The 21,493-nt window shown below is 42.0% G+C and overlaps 1 protein-coding gene across 1 annotated transcript in view; it reads right to left on the bottom strand.

Annotated features, from left to right (window-relative positions):
• GALNT12 (polypeptide N-acetylgalactosaminyltransferase 12) overlaps positions 1-21,493 on the bottom strand; it is a 53,219-nt gene that overhangs the window by 16,843 nt on the left and 14,883 nt on the right. Inside the window, exons 2-7 of the mRNA XM_075494176.1 lie at positions 21,089-21,258; positions 20,179-20,368; positions 17,346-17,531; positions 14,919-15,036; positions 4,364-4,540; positions 1,621-1,752 (exon numbers count right to left, since the gene is read on the bottom strand). Coding sequence (XP_075350291.1) covers positions 1,621-1,752; positions 4,364-4,540; positions 14,919-15,036; positions 17,346-17,531; positions 20,179-20,368; positions 21,089-21,258 — 973 coding nt within the window. The remainder of the gene's footprint in view (positions 1-1,620; positions 1,753-4,363; positions 4,541-14,918; positions 15,037-17,345; positions 17,532-20,178; positions 20,369-21,088; positions 21,259-21,493) is intronic.

Genomic DNA, 21,493 nt, shown 5'->3' with positions numbered 1-21,493 from the left:
ACCATAGACACCTCAAGAAGCTCTGAACAAGAATTATTATTTCTAGGTATTGTCAACACCTTTCCTGAGGATGACAAGTGCGCTTAAATCATGAAAGAAACTGCACAAATCCCTTCCCCTCCCCAGGAGGCTGGAGCGCTATCACCGCCGCCAGCCTAGGCTTTCTTTCGGGGGGTGAAGGATGGAGGTGCAGGGGAGGATAAGGTTCCTGAAATGCTCCTGGAAGGTAAGTCTTATAATATCTTATTGCTTCAACTGTCTCTGACCTTGTCAGTTAGCGATCCAGCCCAAAACAACAAAAAAATGACCCAATGTTGTAGCGGGGTCTGTGCAAGGTACTGGATAATGGTGGATATTACCTTTCATGCTAGTGATCACACAGAGATATCAACTCAAGTGCAAGCTGCAAGACAAAGGGAGGAGGGTGGCTACTCTCTCCGAGGCTCCTAAGGGCTTTGCTGCCAACTGATGTGCTCCCGGCGGGAGCTCGCACAGCTCCCCGTAGGAAACACAGCTCCCGGCGGGACCGCAGCATTTCCACATTAGGATCTTTTTCGTTCAACAGGTAACAAAGCTATAAGGGAAGACTGCGGGGAGACTTGGTTCCTGTATGTTTTGTACGCCCACAGTGATCAGGTTTTTTCCTCTACTGAAGGAGATCCAGCAGAGACTGAGTAACTGAAGCACAGATGGCAGCAAGAGAAGAGCGTTGTGGTACGGGCTGGATGCGATGCAGCAGTGTGGGAATGCAGCTTAGCTAGATCTGCAGGGTGATCGAGTTATCAGCAAAAGTACTTCTAAGTTAATGGGGCACTGGTAATTAGGAAGGTATTTTCTACATCTTTGCCTGGCAGAAAGGTGCAGTCTTGTCCTCCTAATAAGACATGCAGCAGACACCTGCTGATTTTTCAGAGGAAGCAGGTATTTGCTGCATCATCTCTGCCTTCATTCCTTCCAAATGAGATTACAGTAATGTGATATACCTGGAGCTACAGTTTATATTTATTTGTAAGCTGCGAATAGCATAGAAAGTTGTTGAATCTTAAAAAAGGAGAAGAGGATTCTGATATTGAACCACTGAAAATTGCTTGTGAACCTGTGCTGGTCTAAAATGACCTCCAGATTAAAAATAAACATGTTGGTTTTGACATACAGAATCCTGTATAATCTGACAGCACATAGCACCAGCTCTCTTTCCCATCATCAGAGCATCATAGTTTTCATCAGATAAAAAGTGCAAATACATGTTTCAAAGCACACGCTTTCTATTTTCAAGACAACAACTCAAAACTAAAACACTTCGGTGCTCTCTTTTTTTGCTATGCAATGTTTCAAGAAATAAAATAAGTCATCCTTTGCTGCCTGTAACACTCCCAAGATGTCACTTGGAAGGTGTAGTTCATGGCAACATTACCTGTTCTCCTACCCTCTCACAGAACTCCTTCATAAACAGCATCCTCTAGAATAAAGATTCTGATAGAAACCACATTTTAAAACCTACCAATTCTAACTGAATTCTACCAAAATCCCAAACTGATTTTGGCATAAAAATACCTTCATACTGAGTTAGTAGGAGAGCTCAGAGAACCAGGAAGAGGCCCCTTCTCAGCAGCCACGTACCATTCCAAAGAAGCCCGGTCTGTCCTCGGGTACATGAAGCTCTGGGTACACGTTCTCCAAGAACCATTTGAAGTCCTTACATTTCAGCTTCTCTCGAAGGATTCTCCTTTCTGTCACATCTCCATATGGTTCCTGAAAGAAAAAAAAAAAAAAAAAAAACCAGAAAAAAAAACGATTAAAAAAACCCCAACCAGAACAGATGCTCTCTTTTAAATTATCTGTATACATTATTAGGAACCGTATGCTAAAGTGATGAGTAGGACTTTTAGCCAGGAAAAATCCCCATGTTTGGGTGCTGGATTTGATTTCATTATCCTTACATTTGTTAAATGTTGACAAAAAAGAATTGGAACTGTGCACGTAAAACTTTAAAATATTCTAGAAGACAGTTCGTCTGAGAAAACTCCCCAAATCCGCAAGTAAGGAAGTCCTTGAATACAGATTGCTGGGAACTGGGAAGGCGTATTGGAAAATAAAACTTACTTTAGCTGGATAATTGAAAATCTCAAAAGCAGTGAATGAATCTTGAGAATTTTAAATTATTCCACCATCCATTTGCAAATTACCTGTACAGACAGTTTTACATTTAACTGATGAAATTTGTAAAATCTGCTAATGTTTCCTTTGAACTTCATAGTTTTGGGGGGTGGGGAGTATGAAATCTTAAACCTCCAGAGAAAAGCTTTCATTGCAGACTTTTCCCTGTCTATAGATTGGAGCAGAGTTCACAACTTTTCATGTCTGTCTTCAAAAATCTATCTTTATATTGACTAGGGACTTCAGACAGTGAGGCATAAGATACCATTTGCAGCCCCCAGATTTTTACAGGTCACTTGACACACTCTTTCATCAAACCACAAATATATTTGCATTTCTCAAAGCTGTGAAAATATCACTGAAAACACAAAGCAGATGTAAAACAGAGGCAGAGATGCCTGCTTGAATAAACAAACAGCATGACTTATTAGATCTGAGGTCTGAACATTAATCTTGCAGCGAAACTTTATGGAACCAAATTCTGCAGCCATAGCATCAATCATTTTTCCATTATGCTATGGAACTGGATATTTGGGTTAGATGAAGGAAAAGGGTCTGAACTCAACCGCTGCAACAAGTGGTGCACAGAGTATTGCAGAAACCAGAGTGCACTGGCGGCAGCTTTGATACCTGCAAAAAAACGCACGAGCCTCAGCTTACATCCCCTGCGTTACAATAAGCCAGTATGCAAAACTTGCAACACTAACACACAAATACCCTTTAAAGTTCTGTCATCACAGACATCAGCTGTCCAGAACTTTACAAGAAAAACTGTCAGCATTTATCGCTGTTTTCTCTTTGCATACGACAAGCAGAATCAGCCTGACATTGCCTGTGAGCTCCCATCTTCCGATACACAAAACCCATATTTCTCTTAAAGTCAGACTCTAATAATAAAACCTAAATGGCTTTTATGATGTTAAAGTAAAACAATTATTACAAATGTGTAGACTATAATAATCTAATTACCCAGTTTAATCCAAGGGAACACGAGATGGAAGCTAACCAAATTCAGCTTCCCCAGCGTCCTCCAGCGTATCTTTTAAAAGCGTAATGGTTTCAAGAGCGCTTTTTCCCCCGGCATGTCTATCGGGGCAGGCCACTCAAAGGTCTGGGGAGCTCCCCGTCCCCCTGCCTGGTCCCTAAGCTCTGGTCCGGCACAGCCAGAGGTGGGTGCCCAGCAGCCCGCCGCAGGGCAGTTCTCCCCATGCACAAAACCAGAAAGCCAGCACTTAGAAAACCTCCTGTGCAAAGAGAAGTGCGTGGGGAGATTAAGCACCTCCAGAAACAAGCAACAGCACAGAGTGATTTCTTCTAGGCCTGAATTTTGGACTTTGTGCCAGAGGTTCATATAAGTAATTTCTAGACACTGTGAGGATATTTCAGTGTTATTGTCTTCCAGCCTGCAGGCCCCTCACGATAAATATATCCAAGCTATGAATTTGCACACTGCTTTACTGTTTTGACCTACTCAATTTTCACAGTATTTATCTCCTGAAAAATTTTGCAAACAAATGATCTTGTATTTTCTTCCTCATGGAAAATAAAAATATTCACTTTTTTTTTAAGAAAAACAGAACTGATACTTCAAACATTCTATTAGGAACATTTTCATCTGAGTTCTCAGGACTGATTTTAATTAATTTAATCTTTGCAATATTGATTTTGTATATTTTTTTAATCAAACATTGTGCACCAGTAAATCAAACAGAAAAATCCATTTTGCCTCACATCAGTCAAAAATTTTACAATTATCACAAGACAGGTAATTTTGCTAAAGATTATTACCATGCTGTTCACTTAAAGATCTACTGTCCATTGAACCTTGTCGATTAGCATTCATTAATTGTGTGTCTCTTCTGTAATTCTTTATTGATAGAATCCTGTATCAGCTGTTTTATAGAAGCATACATTTCAGGCTAATCAGCTCCTCCTTACTTGGGTCACCTTGCTTAACTTTATTCTTTCATTTATTCATTAATTCATTTAATATTGACACAAATGTGGCCGCCTTCTAGTCTTACAGAATTTCTGACTTTTTCCAAGGAATTAAAACTTAACTATATACACACTTATTCTGTGTTTGGGAAAAAGTTTCAGAGGACATAAGAAATAAACACAAAAAGTACTTCATGTTAAATTTTAGCTAAACTAATAGTTATTTCATATTCTATTGAAAATCCAAGAACAATGGACTTGAACTCACCAGTCGAGCATGTGGGTTTCGGTGGTAATAAAGTTCTTTATATTCATCCATCCACACTTCAGCTGCACGCACACTGTTTGCCAAAGCTTTGGACCGTGAGTACGGAGCTTGTTTAGGGAAAACATGACCTACATGTGAGCATGGGTGGATCTCAAGACTTCCTCCACACTGCCATATCTGAACAAAGAATTGACATTGTGCATCATTCATTTGACTCTTTGCAAGCAGAAGGATACAGTAACAATAAGCCTTTGTAAGGATAATACCTTCTCAAGAATATCACAGCATACTATAAGCAACACATACAATAATTTTGTGTCTCATTTGATGAATAAGCTGGATAAAATGACATTCTTGTGAACTCAGAGCAAATCACTGGGAGTAACAAGGACATAACCCCATCTCTGGTTTTATCTGGTGTGCAATTATCCCTTCCTTAGCTTCACTTTCTCTGAAAGCATGATAAGAAATGGTCCACAATATTTCTGCAGGTCTAACTGTGGTCTACAATTCAAGTTATACAGGCAGAAAAGAAAAGAAAAGAAAAGAAAAGAAAAGAAAAGAAAAGAAAAGAAAAGAAAAGAAAAGAAAAGAAAAGAAAAGTAAAGTAAAGAAAAGTAAAGTTAAAAGTTTGTTGTCCAAATTAACCATGCAAATAGCCATCTCAGAAAGAAACCAATGACCAATAACTGATTTCTTACCAGAAATCTTTGCCCGTATTCTACTGGAAAACTGACCTGACAAAACAGGTAAGCTTATCATATCGTTGGAGAACAGCAAGTTGTGTTCCCATTTCTATATTCACCATTTCATAAGAGAGGCATAGGTGCCTGGTTTTTCCTTGGAAAGCTGGGAAAGGAACCCCAGACCCAATGCATGAAAAGAAAAGCAAAGTAATTCTGTAACTAACTCATGGTGGTCCAACCAACATTAGTGAAACAACCTCCCCTATCTAAAGCAATATTCCTACTTGCTGTCAAGGAAAGTACTTGAAGCAGAATGTGGAATTGGCAGAACTCACTCTGCTCCTGTCCTCATCCTCCTGCCTGTGGCTCCCCAGGTCAGGAAACGTACAGCCCTGGAGATAAAGCCCATAAATGACCACCAAGTGGACACACTAGCCTCAGCACTCTGTGCAAATTTTTGTAATTATACTCTTCTCCTTTGAAAACCATGGACTTTTAGCAGCTCATCCACATAGCCACGTTCACATCATCCATTCTGATCTCAAGTTTGATATAATGAAAGGAAAGCACAGGTAAGTATTTCCTATTTAATATTCTGTGTGACCGCAATGTGGCAGACCCCCTGTTTCTGAAGGGTGCCTGAAACAAAGTTTCTGAAATTTAGTCAGATGGGAGTAGGACACTGTCCTGATTTTGGCTGGGATAGTTAATTTTCTTCCCAGTAGCTAGTATAGTACTGTGTTTTGGATTTAGGATGAGAATAATGTTGATAACACACTGATGTTTTGGTTATTGCTGAGCAGTGCTTACACTAAGTCAAGGACTTTTCAGCTTCTCATACTGGCCTGCCAGTGAGCAGCCTGGAGGTGCACAAGAAGCTGGGAGGGGACACAGCCAGGAGAAGGTGAAACAAGTCAGTTTGCAAAACTGAAGACCATCCAGCTAGCTTTAGACATTGCTGACCGAGAAAAGTGGCCAGTACTTTATACTGAGTCACAGATGGTGGCAAATGCCCTGTGGGGGTGGTTACAGCAATGGAAGCAGAGCAACTGGCAGCGCAGAGGCAAACCCATCTGGGCTGCTGCATTGTGGCAAGATATTGCTGCCCGGATAGAGAACCTGGTTGTAAAAGTATGTTGCGTAGATGCTCACGTACCCGAGTCGGGCCACTGAAGAACATCAAGACAACCAGCAGGTGGATCAGGCTGCTGAGATTGAAGTGGTTCAGGTGGATCTGGACTGGCAACATAAGGGTGAATTATTTATAGCTCGGTGAGCCCATGACACCTCAGGCCATCAAGGAACAGATGCAACATATAGATGGGCTCATGATTGAGGGGTGGACTTGACCATGGACACTACTGCACAAATAATGCACGCATGTGAGACATGCGCTGCAATCAAACAAGCCAAGCAGTTAAAGCCTCTCTGGTATGGAGGACGATGGCTGAAATATAAATATCGGGAGGCCTGGCAGATTGATTATATCACTCTCCCACAAACCCGGCAAGGCAAGTGCCATGTGCTTACAATGGTGGAACCAACCACCAGATGGCTAGAAACATATCCCATGCCCCATGCCACTGCCCGGAACACTATCCTGGGCCTTGAAAAACAAGTCTTATGGCAACATGGCACCCCAGAAAGAACTGAGTCAGACAATGGGACTCATTTCCAAAACAACCTCATGGACTCCTAGGCCAAAGAGCATGGCACTGAGTGGGTATATCACATCTCCTGTGATGCACCAGGCTCCAGGAAAATTGAATGATACAATGGACTGTTAAAGGCTACACTGAGAGTAATGGGTGGTGGGACATTCAAGCATTGGGATACACATTTAGCAAAGGCCACCTGGTTAGTCAGCACTAGGGGATCTGCCAATTGAGCTGGCCCTGCCCAGTCAAAATTTTACGTACTGTAGAAGGGGATAAGGTCCCTGTAGTGCACATAAAAAATATGCTGGGGAAGACAGTCTGGGTTGTTCCTGCCTCGGGCAAAGGCAAACCCATTCGTGGGATTGCTTTTGCTCAAGGACCTGGGTGCACTTGGTGGGTAATGCAGAAGGATGGACAAGTCCGACATGCACCTCAAGGAGATTTGATGTTGGGTGAGAACAGCCAATGATTTGAATTGTACGATGTTAATTGCTATATAACACTGTATGTCATCACTACTATGGTTACTATATGCCATATCAACAGTATTGCAGTAAGAATCACCCAGATTAACGAAGAATGAATTTTGATGAAACCGAGCAAAGTGCAGCGATGATAGAACCAGACAAGCACAGCGGTGATGGAACCAGAACTAGCTTCAACATGCAACAATCCAATACCACACACCATCTCTCCTGCCCTGAAGGACTGTTATGACAGATGAAGCCCAAAGACATGGACTAAATGAACTCAACAGACATTTTAGAGGGATGGCCCATAGACTTAGGGAATGATATGTGTGTGTATATATCAAAAGACAGGAAAGTTGGTGGTGATTAACTGGGATGTGTTGGAAAGTGTGGGACCTGGGCATGACATAGATAGTGTAGAATAAGGGGTGGATATTGTCCTGGTTTTGGCTGGGATAGAGTTAATTTTCTTCCCCTTAGTAGCTGGTATGGTACTGGGTTTCGGATTTAGGATGAGAATAATGTGGATAACACACTGATGTTTTAGTTGTTGCTGAGCAGTGCTTACACTAAGTCAAGGACTTTTCAGCTTCTCATACTGCCCTGCCAGCGAGCAGCCTGGAGGTGCACAAGAAGCTGGGAGGGGACACAGCCAGGACAGCTGACCCAAGCTGGCCACAGGGATATTCCATACCATATGATGTCACGCTGAACAAAAAAAACGTGGGGCGAGTGGACTGGGGGAGCACAGCCACTGCTTGGGAACTGGCTGGGCACCAGTCAGCAGGTGGTGAGCAATTGCATTGTGCATCACTTGTTTTCTTTATTCTATCATTATTATTATTATTTTCCCTTCCTTTTCTGTCCTCTTAAATTGTCTCTATCTCAACCCATGAATTTTACCTTTTTTCTGGTTCCCTCCCCTATCCCACTGGGTGGGAGTGAGCAAACGGCTGGGTGGTGTTTAGCTGCCTGCTGGGTTAAACCACAACAGACACATTGCTGCACTTGAACAAACTAGAGGCTGTCACCAATGGCTCCAATAAACTTCCCGTAGAAGTTTTTTGAGAACTGGCACTCCAATGAGCTAATTCTCCTCCTGTATTCAACTGTGCATAAGTGGCAGCTCATCTTTCCTTTGTAAACAGAGGACAAGGGAAATCAGCTGAGATATGTTTAAGGGGTAGAGAGGTTTGCTCCCAGACAACCTTCTTGTATAGCACATGCATTTTAATTACATGTTATTCAAATTAACACAGCAGGAGTGAAAGCTATGAGGTAGCGAATAACAACAATGACAACAGATCAGTGATGGGACTTTTCCCATCTCTCTCCCTGGGACTTTTAGGGTTCTAGAAAGTCACTACAGATGAAAGCTTTCAGCATACACAAGATGGACGTTGTCTTCAAACTGCTAATTTTTTTTAAAGTTATGATTTCTCTCAAATTTCTTAATTTAGAAATCAGTGAATGTTGTCTCCATTGATTTGGTTTTGGATAATGACATCAGACCTTCACATGTGGCACAATACTGTGCTTAATAACAAAATTGTAAGGACTCTAATACATACGTTTACTTTTAAAACAAATGGTTTCCTTAAAGGTATAGGTAATTCATTATTCACCTATAGGGAGCACTGGATAAACTTTACTTCCTGGATTTAAAATTTTAATTTCTTGTTTTTCATGAGAGGTTTCTTTCTTCCTTTTTGTTGCTTTTTGGGGAAGCAGTATATTTGTCATGTGAACAGAAAGATGATTAAAGGAATTATACAAGAAATCTAGAATTCTGTACTGATCTTTTAAACAATTTGCATATTTTCACAGGGAAGTTACACTACTGTCATTTTGAAAGCTGCTAAGAAACCAGCTATCCACTTCCACTTTAAGATCTCCCTTTTGGAGATTTGTTTCAAAACAATAGCTTTCTTACATTATTATTTCTATATCCAAGATCACTTTTTTGAAAGTTGAAATTTATCATGCAAGATTTGTTTGTCAGCAAATATTAAGCGCCATTAAATTTATTACAGTTTAACAATTTCCATATTTGTTATATTCCATATAAGCATTTTTAATTGATCATTACTGTTTTATCAGTCTGTTTTTAAACAAGATATGAGGAACGGACCATAAAGACTACTGAAGTAAAAATGTACAGTTAAGAAGGAAGCACATTCTTCTACTCTTCCGTGATAAAGTCTGATTTAAATGGAGTAAACCAGACTGACTATATCTCTGTTAAATTGCTGCCAAAAAGAGAATTCCACAACAGCTGATTTTTCAATAATTAAAATTCTGAATTTCTCTAAAAAAAACAAAAAACCCAAAAAACTGTAGGTTGGTAAGCAATGCTCATTAAATTCTGCTTCCTGTATTAAAACAGTTCAAAACTTCTCTTGTCTTCCTATTACAAAAAAAAAAAATTAAGTATATTTCAGCTAAACAAGTCCTCAAAAGGTTTATTTATTTTTTTTAATGGAAAACACATTTTGACCTCTATATAAAATCAGGTACAAATAGAGAGCAAGAAAAAGAGAGAGAAAGCAAGGAATTCACTAGAGAAACCAAAGTTGACTACTAAATGCTAAATAAGTGACTATGGAGAAGGTTCTCCCCTAAAACTATTCGCACCTCCTTTAACAGAGAAGCACATTAGACTTCATGTATATTCGGCATGCTCACATGCATGAAAATATGTTTCTTTACTAGGCCTGGCTAGCTTGCAGCTCATTATAAAAGTGTACTTTTTTCCTTCAGCACAAAAAGAAAACAAGGTGATGTTCATTTTTACTTTCACTTTCATCTTGATGCATGCAGACTATCGATATTTTTTCTTTTCTTTTCAGAGACAGATGGTGGCATTATGAAAAGCTACAGTAAAAGTACAGGTCTCGCCCTGGGATCCCCATCCCTGCCAGGGTCTTTGGACAACTGACCTAATTGCTGGGTCAATGAACGCTAAATAAGAAAAGTTCTATAAGCTCTGCAACCTCCATTCTAACATTTTAGGACTCTCTGGAAGAAATAAAAAATAAAAAAAAAGGCTGCTACCTCCTGAACAAAGACAAACTGCAGAAAGTACTCTGTTCCTGCCCCCCTCTCTGCTGCAACTTTGCTTGCCAGCCCGCGGCTGAGCCCCCCTGCGCGGTGCTCGTGCATGATCTGCTGGGAGCCGGGCGGGCAGAGGGGCCCCCCCAGCCGCACGAACCCATCCCGCCTGCTCCCACCGCAAGACAGATTTTCAGATCTGGATAGAAAGAAACAATACAAAAAGATCAGAAAAGAGAAGACCCCAGGCAAACGGAGGCATATCATCCAGGCATGTGGGAAATGACATTTCCAACAGAAGAAAGGACCTAACCAGTACATAATGTTGCTTTTTTGCACACGCGTGGTTTTCTCTCATGCCGTGATGGTGGGTTGAAGGACAGACCGCAGGTGCATCAAGCGGCGGTCCCCAGAAACAAACTTACATTGCAGTGCCACTAGCAGGACCAAGAGCAGAAGGGGGAAAAAGCTGCAACCTGGTTCCCCTCGCTCCATGTACAGGAGGAGGAAGACGGAAGGGCATGTTTTGCATCCGTTGGAAAGAGGGGTTTCAATGCCCGTTATGCCCATGAAGTGACATTTTATCCAGCCAAACAGCATTAAGCAATTCAAAATCAAGGCACATTGACTCAATCCTGCATTCAGCACGCAGCCTGCATCTTAGTCATCATGCTTTTAGCCAAAGCTTTGTCCTTGTTGCACCTCTCAAAACCACAGAGAATTCCTTCAGTTTAGAATAATCGAAGTATGAGAAAGCGGAGGCTTGAGGACAAGTCCTTTCTTGTCATTGGGAGAGGGTGGTCTTTTCAGAGACGAGAAGAACAATGAATTAACTTACAGTGTTTTTCAGTATCCCCACTCCTAAGTTTCAGGTCTAGCAGGTCTAGAAACCACCGAGACAACAGAATTAACACTGATTTATCCCTCTTGACCTTCTTCAGCACCGTGGGCAGCCAGAACACCACAGTTAAGCAACATCACAGCGCTCTGCTCTCTTCCAAAAAAACCCTCACCGCAGGAAGCACGAGTACAAGGGCTTGAAATCAAACAGAGGAAAGCATGTTGTGCACAATTTGCGTCCAAATGCCTAGATCCTGCTGGCAATCTGCACTAGTAAAATTAACGCGCCCAGGCATATTTGCTAGCCGTTGCACAGCCCGTCCTGCAAAACTGCTGGCCTCTCAGAAGAGAGCTGCGGGGGCAGCCCCTGCGGGGCACGGCAGCGTGCCCGTGCACACTCCCCAGCACGCTGGCTCCTGGGGATTCTGCTACTGCTTCTTTGGTGCTTCTGATGCTTCCTCCGGCCCACAAGACGACCACATTTCTCCATGTTGAAGGAGCAAAGGCACTGCTCATACACGCTGCTGCACCCCATGGGATCAAACACCTGGTTCAAGGGAACCAGTAACATAAAAAATGAGACTTGCTGCCAAGCCTGGTAGAGGTCAATGGCAATGATAGCTTGGGTCTAAAGCAGCAGCCAGTGCAGGGGCACTCTGTCTCATACAGGGCAGGGGTCAGGCTTGTCCTGCTGCAAGCCTTGATCTCCCAAAAAGCGAGACAGGAAGAGCAGAAAGCCAAGAACTGCATGTAGACAAGGCCGTCTTCAAGGCTTTCTACAAGGAGATGTAGAAAGCTCCCACAATCCATCTCAGAGGAGAAAAACACTGCCATCTGGGGCAGTGCTACCCCTAACTCCTACTGGTTAGGGGGCAACCATTTTGGTGCCACCAAATCTGTGGCAGCCAGGGTCACAGAAGACTGCAGACATTTCAACAACGTGCAGTAGATCCCGTAAGGTCCAGTTCCATCAACTGTGGCTGTTGTTTCCAAGCTTGCTGCTTTGGGAGAGGTGAAAATTTCTGCTAAGAGGCAGAGCATATAGTACTACTTTCAAAAGCAGCATCCTCTCCACCTCACAGGATGCTCAGTCTGATGGCACGTGCACTAGCAGACACCAACAAGTGCCCGCAAGAGCCAGTCTTGCTCAGGAGATGCACATATCCAACATGCTTGCTGCTGTTACACTACGTTTGTTGGAGATAGTGTCATGCTCTCCGATGTAGCTAGCTGCTAAACTGACAGTCCCCTGTCTCTGCTTATTTGTCTGCTGCAATAATGTCACGTAAGAAAGTGAGACACACACAGTGTCACTGAGAAAGTAAGAGACACAGCAAGCCCCAGGTCAGCAAACATCTGTACCCAAAAATGCATGACTCCCTCGTTGTCATCACCCCTTCCAATCCCTCAGTAAGCAAGGAAAACAATTTTCCCTTGCCAGAGTTAGCTGGGGATGGCGTCCACCACCAGGCTGCTTTCCAGCTTAACCTACCTTGGGTTGTGACTGATGACGAGCACGATCATTTCTTTGGGCCCCCAAGTACGAACACAATCTATTGCTACTTCTGGCTCCCTGAGCAGCCTCTCAAAAGGAGACATAAAAATAATTTCACCAAGAGCTATTTCATAGCTCCTGGCCCCATGACTGAGCAACTACCCCACAGAAAAGAAATCCCTTCCACTGTGTCATGGTTTAACCCCAGTCGGCAACTAAGCACCACGCAGCTGCTTGCTCACTCCCCCCGGTGGGATGGAGGAGAAAATCGGAAGAGTAGAAGTGAGAAAACTTGTGGGTTGAGATAAGAACAGTTTAATAATTGAAATAAAATAGTAATAATAATAATAGAATATACAAAGCAAATGATGCACGATGCAATTGCTCACCACCCACCAACCAATACCCAGCCAGTCCCCAACCAGCAGCCCCTTGGCCAGCTTTCGCCTAGTTTATATACCAAGCATGACATCATATGGTATGGAATAGCCCCTTGGCCAGTTTGGGTCAGCTGTCCTGGCTGTGCCCCCTCCCAGCTTCTCGTGCATCTCTAGCCTTCTCAGTCAGTAGAGCACGGGAAGCCGAAAAGTCCTTGCCTAGGGTAAGCACTACTTAGCAACAAGTAAAACATCAGTGTGTTATCAACATTATTCTCATACTAAATCCAAAACACAGTTCTATACCAGCTACTAGGAAGGAAATTAACTCTATCCCAGCCGAAACCAGGACACAGTGGAAAGAGGGGATCACTGCAACATACACATCAACATGGGCTACCCCAGAACTGGAGCCAGCTGGGGGACTTCTGCTTCAGAAGCTCACAGACCTGATGGAGGTAGGTAAGCTGCTTTGAGCTTCAGGCAGAGACCTGCTGAATTTACTGACTGAGTCTGGACTTACATGCTAGAGAAACTTCTCCCTATGTGAGAAAGGAGGTGGTCGTGAATTCAGATCAAACAGCAATCCCAGCTGAGAAATCCCTCTTCAGAGAGAAACCATGTCAGCTGTAGGTCTGCGCTTATTATTCTCCCTAATCTTTTTCTTTCCTTGTTTTTGTGCCCTCTTTGCTAGGATTTCTGCACTACAGGCAGCAGGAGACAGGAACAGCAGCCAGAAGACTCCATGCTTCTCTGGTTAACAAGCAGACATCTCACGTGAGACAGTCTGGTGATGCTTCCTTTCTCAAGAGAGTGGTTTTGTAGCATCAAAATACTATTTGGAATCATAGAATGATTTGGGTTGGAAGAGACCTTTAAAGATCTTCTAGTCCAACTGTCCTGCCATGGGCAGGGACACCTTTCGCTAGATCAGGTTGCTCAAAATCCCATCCAACCTGACCTTGAACACTCATTAATCCCTGAAATCTGCTGTCACCTGGTAAAAAAACAAAACAAAACCACCAACCCTCACCTCCCACAATCCAGTGATACACAGAAATGCAAATATGACCATAAAACATACCTGATGATGAGCAGAAAAAGCAAGGGGAATCCAGGCTACTAAGCTGTGAACTCCCTGCAAGCCGAAACCAGCCCTGCAGTGTACCTCCTACAGCACCAGCGGATTGCTTCAGCAAGCTGAGGGTGACACGGGGCAAACCACAGGCAGCCGTGCTCAGTGGGAATCAGCAGCAGCACAGGTAACAGGGGAGTCGAGGAGGACAAGGCTGTTTTCCTCGTCAGTCTGGACTGTCTTGTATCCACTCTCTCTTCCCCTGCCATAAATCCTTTTCATTCCAGCATAGCTATCTATCTGCCTCACACCTGAGCACTGGTCTACCCTCCTGTGGGGTACAGCTCTACAGTTCCCGGAGATTTTTCCCATCACCCTTTACAATCTTTACACAAACTCTTCCTCAAGCAAAACAGAATAAAGCCTTCGAGAAGTACAGGGGCTGGCTTGTCCTGCCCCGCTGGTAACTGCCACCAGCTGCCTCCTCCTCACTCCATCAACTGCAGTGAGAGCTCCACAGTCACATTAAAGCATTATAAATGTCTCTTTCCAATGATCCTCTTCATGCCACAGAATGGAGCTCTCATGGAGCCACAGAGGATCATTCACCTGCTAACACCACACCACTACTTATATTTTATACTGGCATTCAAAACAAAAGACTTTTTTTTTTTTTTAATTGTTTTAAAATGGCTACTCTGAAGGAAAAATGTAACTATACTGAAGCATGGGAACAAGGAAAAGAGATTCATACAAACATCTCCCAAAATATTATCTTCTTAACAGTTGCTTACATTACAGCTATCCCATTAACTAAAAGGGTATGAAGAAAGAAATAAGAAACACGTTTTTGTTCTCAGGAAAAACAAAACAAAACAAACCACTTTCAATTGAGCCACTTACCCTAAATGAGAATTCAAGGTTTTCTCCTCCCCAAACTTCCATTCCTGTATCATATGAACCAAGATAATCAAAATACTTCTTGCTCACAGAAAACAATCCACCTGCCATGGTTGGAGACCTATAAAAGAGAATAGTAACTCTGAATTGAATAAAAAGCAAAAAACATAAATTAACGAACCGCAGATCAAAAATACAGTATCTTTTTATTGTCCATGTTCTCAGTCTTTTCTGGATACAAAGTAACAGTCAGCCACTGATTGGTTAAGTAGTATATCATCAGGCCATTTAATTTAATTTTGTAGTAAAAAACTGTATCAGAAACAAGCTCCAGAATGTACTAAAATAACAATGAAATCAGAGAAGATGAACATTGTGTTAATACAAATTTTTGCAATTACAGTGTCTTTGTGAGTGGCGATAAATGACTAGCCTCTTACCTTCACATAGTAGAACATAAGCTTTTTTGTGGCAGAATTATTTTAGTCAGCTCTGAAATTCTAAGTGCAGGATCCTTATATATTTTACTTAAGTAGTAAGTCAACACACGTTTGTGCTTTAGTAATTAATAACAATATTTCTGATCACATTCATATCAAGTGGAAAAACTCTCAGACATCAACTGAGCAGAATTAAGTAAATACAGCCCCGGAAGAGATTTTTTTCTAAGATCTGCCCATCTGTATTTTTTTTAATTGTTTACTATGTTTGGAAGAAAAATGAGGGGCCAAGACTGGATCCTCACTGAAAACCACAAGGCCTGGAGCGACAGCGCACTTAGGGAATGTACTTTCAGTAGGGAAGTGTGTGCACGTATATATAAACTTGAATTTGTTCATGACTGTTCCTAATTGTTTACAGTCTTAGAAAATGACCCTCTTTAAAGTGCCAAGCATATAATGCTGGTTGGAACTAAATTCAGCTGACACTTTATGAATTTTACTAAATTGCTGTTGAGGTAAATATTAACAAATGCTAGGCGCAGTGATCAGATACTCTTAATCTGTCAAAACTGATTTTACCAGCCATCTTTTTGAAGCAACACTGTCTTACGCTGTCATATGTCGTTTCAAAGAATGGAAAGAGATGAGGTGAGACTGAAGGGAAAAAAACCCCCAAACTCCATAGCCAGTCAAGCTCTTCTGTCTCACTCCAGATCTCATCTTTGCAAACACAGCTGTCGGTGACGCCGCTCTCAGCACCGCTGCTTTCTCCAGACACTTGCCGAGCTCACAGTCCTCAGGCCACGGTGAAGCTGTATCCCTCATCATTTTCCCCTTGGCACCCCAAAGACAATTCTTCTTGTTGTGGAGAAGAAAAGTATCATATTTGAACTAAAGGCTTTAAAAAGATTTCCTCTATTTTGAAACTTTTTTTTCAGGAGGATGTGGACTAATATATGCTGAGAAGGACTAAATTACTGGCTCGCTTTTCCCATTTAAAAAAAAAAAATATGTTCTCTTCTCTTAGTTGAGGTAAGTCCATTAACATTTGTGAAGTACTGGGTATTATTACCATGATAAGCGACCTAGAAAATACTGAGAAAATTCTGGGAGAATTCTGTATTTGTTGTAGTCCGTAAGATAACAGATAATAAATAAAAGCAAGGACTAACAAAATTGTGATGTTAAAAATGCCAAACAACTGCTTCATTTCTTACAATACACTACTGAAATACAGAAACTTTCAAATTGAGTGTAGCAGACCCTCAACTATCAGGATTTTGTCTACAGTGTCCATTTTCCAGATGCATTGTTTGTACTCTTACCTTACCTCTCCTAAAAATACAGTATGGAATGACCAAAAATACCGACCGATTGCAACTTGTCTTAAAATAAAACAAGACTAAAAGCCACAAGGAAGACATCTGCATGAGCTCCTACGAGTTAGCCCTTTGTAGAAACTGTGGTGGGTACAGCTGTACCATTTCACCCCAACGAAGAACTGGCAAACTGGTTCACCTCTGAAAACAGAGCAAGGAACCACCACTACCGCTACAGCACAGATGAAGTCTTCAAAACTACTTTTGTCTTCTTACTGACTGATGATTTTGTTTCCCTTTTTCGTCGTTGACCACAATACGTTTTTTACAACGCGGATCTCTGCTTTGCACGGAGGACATCCGTTAGTATTAATCAGTTACAACCTCTCCATGTGCTGATAAGCATCTGTGGGAGTTTGCCTGCAGGAGGATTCCGCGTGCAATAAGGATTCCATATGGAAGATTACACAGGCATTTCAGCTTTTAGAGCAGTATTTTTTCAGGAGCATGGTGAGCAGGAGCTATTTTGGAAAAAAGGGGAACTAAACAAGATATGTAATTTTTAGTAATATGCTCATTTCTCAAATATTTTTCAGCACCTGGCATTTCCAAGTGAAGTCAAAAGCACTTGTAACATCCACAGTTTCATAAGATGCATAAAAATTAACCTGATCACATCGGTCTTGGACTTCCTCCTTTTTTGTTCTCTTTCAGGGGTACTATGCCAAGTGAAGACCAGTCTCCAGTCAAATCCGCCAATCTGCGGCTCACCAGCATTTCCCAAGTACTCAAATGTATTCCAGTCAATAACATCAATGACAGGGCAGACGACAGCTGATTCTTCTTCTGCAATCCTAATACGATTTTAAAAGAAAAGGATGACTTCCATTAGAAATGTCTCTCAAAAAATAGAACTGTCAAGAACAGAGAATGCTTACAAATACCAAATGCAAAGTTTTGCTCCTTTTCAACTCACACTGCAACACAAGGAAAGGACAGCTACAAGAACAACCACCAATTTCTTGCTGAGGATGCATCAGGACGGACTCAGCTGTAGGCACCTGGCAAGCATCAATCTTCCTGGACAGTGGAAGCGAGGTATGCCAGATGGCTTGAGATAACACATTCAGCATCTGCCTTGGCTGCCATATCCAGCACCACATTCTCAACAAAAACATCTATTTTGTTTTGTACAGGTAGCTGCATTCAAGATATTTACAAAGCAGCATGACTATCATTCTGCAAGGACGAATGAGGTGGGCTCTTGGCTCCTGGTTGTTCTTGTAGCTGTGATAATCTGCAAAAAGTTACACTGAGCACTACAACAGTAACTCAAAAAGAAGCCATGAGCTTAAACAGAAAAAAAAAAAACATGTGACACAGGAATTAGATCTCCAACAGTGAAAAATACATGAAGGAGGCCTCCAGAAACCCTGGCAACATAGGAGATAAAAAGGAGAAACAAGATAGTACTGCAGAATGACACACCTATCAGCGAGGCCGATGTAAAGACAGTTAAGATCTTTATCGTACTAAGAATACTGATGACATTTCTTGCAGGTCGACTTCTACAAGGAGATGAACTCCTTCCTCCCATTTCTCAGTACCATGCAGGGTTTTCTAGATTCCTTTCCAAAAGCATTTGCCCTTACAAAAGACCATGGGATCCTTTGCGTTCACCTCAACTTCTGGAAAGGTGTCTCAGTACCAGGAGAGATCAACTTCAAGCACACAAGCTCAAGCTAAAGCTTTTCTCCTAAATCACTCCTTAGCAATCTTCTCTGCACTAGTCTTAGACATCTCCTGTTAGTTCAGTGAAAAACTGACTTGTTTGACTTTACAATGCTGGTACTTGTTCTAGCCCTGCATCTTCTGATTTGAGTATTCCAGAGGAGAAGAAAAACTGAACACTTTATATTGCCAAACAAGGAAGAGACCCGATGTATGTGTCATTCGAGGGGAGCCAGTTCCTCATGGGATTATTAAGCTTAAAACCCTCAGGCTGACCAAGGGGCTCCGACTCTGAAATTAGAGCAGCTTGTGGTGGTTAAATGCAGCAGACAACAGAAGCGGTTCCAAAGAAGTATTGTCTGAGCTGAGAAAGACTGCCTTAAATATGAAATAGTCCCTTGTTGCCAGAGGGAAGATGTGACACGGCTGTTTTCTTCTTTATGATCTCCCATTGAAATCCTGTTTGGTAGAGCACACAAAAGGGCTTATACAAATATTGCTATCTCTTGTCTCGCCTGCATAAAGCTGAGGTACAAAGCAATGAGAATGATACATACACAGAGGAAAAAAATTCTCAATAAAATGCAAAAATGCTTTGTTGCTCCTGTAAAGGAAAAGGAGTAAAAATTAGGTATCTGGCACGTGATTTCAGTTATGAAAGGAATCAAGTAAGTGAAAAGCCATCACCTTTTCTGTAAGTTAAGAATTAATGAGATGGTACAATGCACAGGCAGTTTACAAATACAATTACGTTTGCAGTGCAAAATGCTAATGCTGCTGTATGGCTTCCATACATTTGAGTGAAGATATGCCATGCAAACATCCCCTTAGAGATGTACGTCTGCATCTGCAGCAAGAAGGGCAAAAATTCCAAGACATATCCAGGGCTAACTTTTTACAGAAGGTGATTTATCACACTTAAAATTATCCTAATCCTTCCTCAAGATTGCCATCTAGTGGTCTGCTAAAGAAGTGAAGAAATTACAGAATCGTCTCCACAGTTATGTACTGTTTCTTCAGAGGACAGTGGTTAAAACCATGCTTATTCTTTGATTTTTACCCCTTTTCCTTTCTTCACACTATATATACTGTTCATAGTTAACCCACAGTTATCTGAAATATACTCGGTATGAAATGTAGAAACAAGTCAAATATGACAACTTTAAGAAAAAAAGGAAAAAAATTAAAATATTATTCCAGATACAATTTCAAATGGACACGGGGAGTTTGAGAACACAAGTTCCACTAGGAATCAGGAAGACCTGCACGCCTCAAGACCGCGTGTGGTTTTGGAAATGTCTCTCCAGCTGGAGAGAGATGGATTAGCTCAGGACTGGGAAGACAGAGTTTATTGCCTTCTCTTCCAATCTGCTTATGTGTACGTTGCCCTGCAACAGGAGATGTCTCGGGGCAGGCATCTTTCCAGACCTTCTCATCCACCACCCAGGCTGACAGAAGTAGCCACCTTTCCTAAGGTAGTTTCACAGCTGGGGGAGGATTCCTCTACCTGAAAACAAAACTTTCCTTTCTCTGAAGAAAAAGAGCAGCCTGGTCCTTGGGAGAAAACAAAAATCCACCTCCTGACCTTCCACACTTCCATTCGCTACCCCGCCGCCAGGAAACAAACACTCGCAGTGCCTCAGGGACCAGGCTGCAGGAGCCCTGGGTAAACGTCTACCAAGAGCCATTTTTCCACTGCAGAAGCGTGTGCCAAACCGTCTCTTCTCCTTCTGCAGCGGGACAGAAAACCAGCCCAGAGCACATCCTCACCTTGCCAGCAGCGGCTCCAGCCAGCCCTCGTGGCATTCGCAGTGGCAGTCCAGGAACGTCAGGATTTCTCCTTTCGCCACAGATGCCCCCAGCAGCCGGGCTCGAACCAGCCCCTCGCGCTTATTTGCACGGATAAGACGCACCTTGCGTAAGCCAGCCACGTAGTTTTCCAAAGTCTCCTTTAAATGTTCTGTAACAAATGAAAGAGAAAGAAATAGTTCTGGAACGATTGGTTTATGTCATGCTACAGAAAGCTCTTTTGTCAGCAGCGTATTACTTATAGCAGTGCTTTAAAGATACCGGTATTTTGAACTCTGATTCTGCTGTACTGTCTACCCTAGGACAGGACAAGGAAAAAGCACAGAACTTGGATGGGCACAAATCACAGTTACTTTCAAGAAACCGAATGCTTCCTATTTGCCTCTGTAATTCATTTCCAAATTGTTAAGTGCTTCTCAAATGTTACGTAAAACTTTTTCCATGTAAAAGTTTTATTCTTAACACAGTTCATGTGTGGTGGAAAATGCCAGCGTTGTCTTTGTGTCCCGTAATTCAAATGAAAACAGATAACCAGGTAGCTCTCACTATACTAGACACCAGGGCAACCTTGGAGCAATCGAAACTTGCTCAAATTAGGAAACCTGAATTGCACTGACCAGACTGTACGTTATCTATATATGCAAGCACTCATGTTACAACACAGCAAATGTGCTTCCCCATTCTAAACTAAATTTGGTCCAGAAGTCAATTTTTTCACTGGCACGCTACAAGAAAAACTATTTTCCAGTTAGATGCCTATGTTGTACAATTTTATGGTATGTTACCCAAACAGCATATCTTTTTCTCCTGTGGACTGGCTGACCAAAAAACCCCATCAACAATCAACATTATTTAGAACTGTTCTTCCTACCTTTGTCACTGTAATCGTCTACAAGGATAACTTCTTCCAAAAGTATATCTGGAGATGTCTCAAGAACACTATGAACAGTTCGCAGAAGTGTTGACCAAGCCTCATTATAAAAAGCTATCACAACGGAGGTTTTCGGCAGGCTGTAATAATCATACTTCTTCTCTCTGCATCTGTAAGGGAAGCGATTACACTTAGTACAAGTGCAAAAGCATTTGTTAATTTTCAGAAAACTATTCTCAAATGAAGATTTTGTATGCTATTTACTAACCGTAAGCATATAAAGGATCTTAAAAGAACTGTATGCACATGGAAAAGTCATGCAAACACTTTCAGGTAGCTGGTCTGCCAGAAGTCCCATTTCCGCAGCAGCATTATGACTAAAATTCTGCAACCCCCTAAAATGTC

The sequence above is a fragment of the Mycteria americana genome, chromosome 2 (assembly GCF_035582795.1).
Source record: "Mycteria americana isolate JAX WOST 10 ecotype Jacksonville Zoo and Gardens chromosome 2, USCA_MyAme_1.0, whole genome shotgun sequence".
NCBI lineage: Eukaryota > Metazoa > Chordata > Aves > Ciconiiformes > Ciconiidae > Mycteria > Mycteria americana.
Note: the sequence above shows the minus strand (reverse complement) of the source record. Positions and strands in the feature narration are given on the sequence as shown.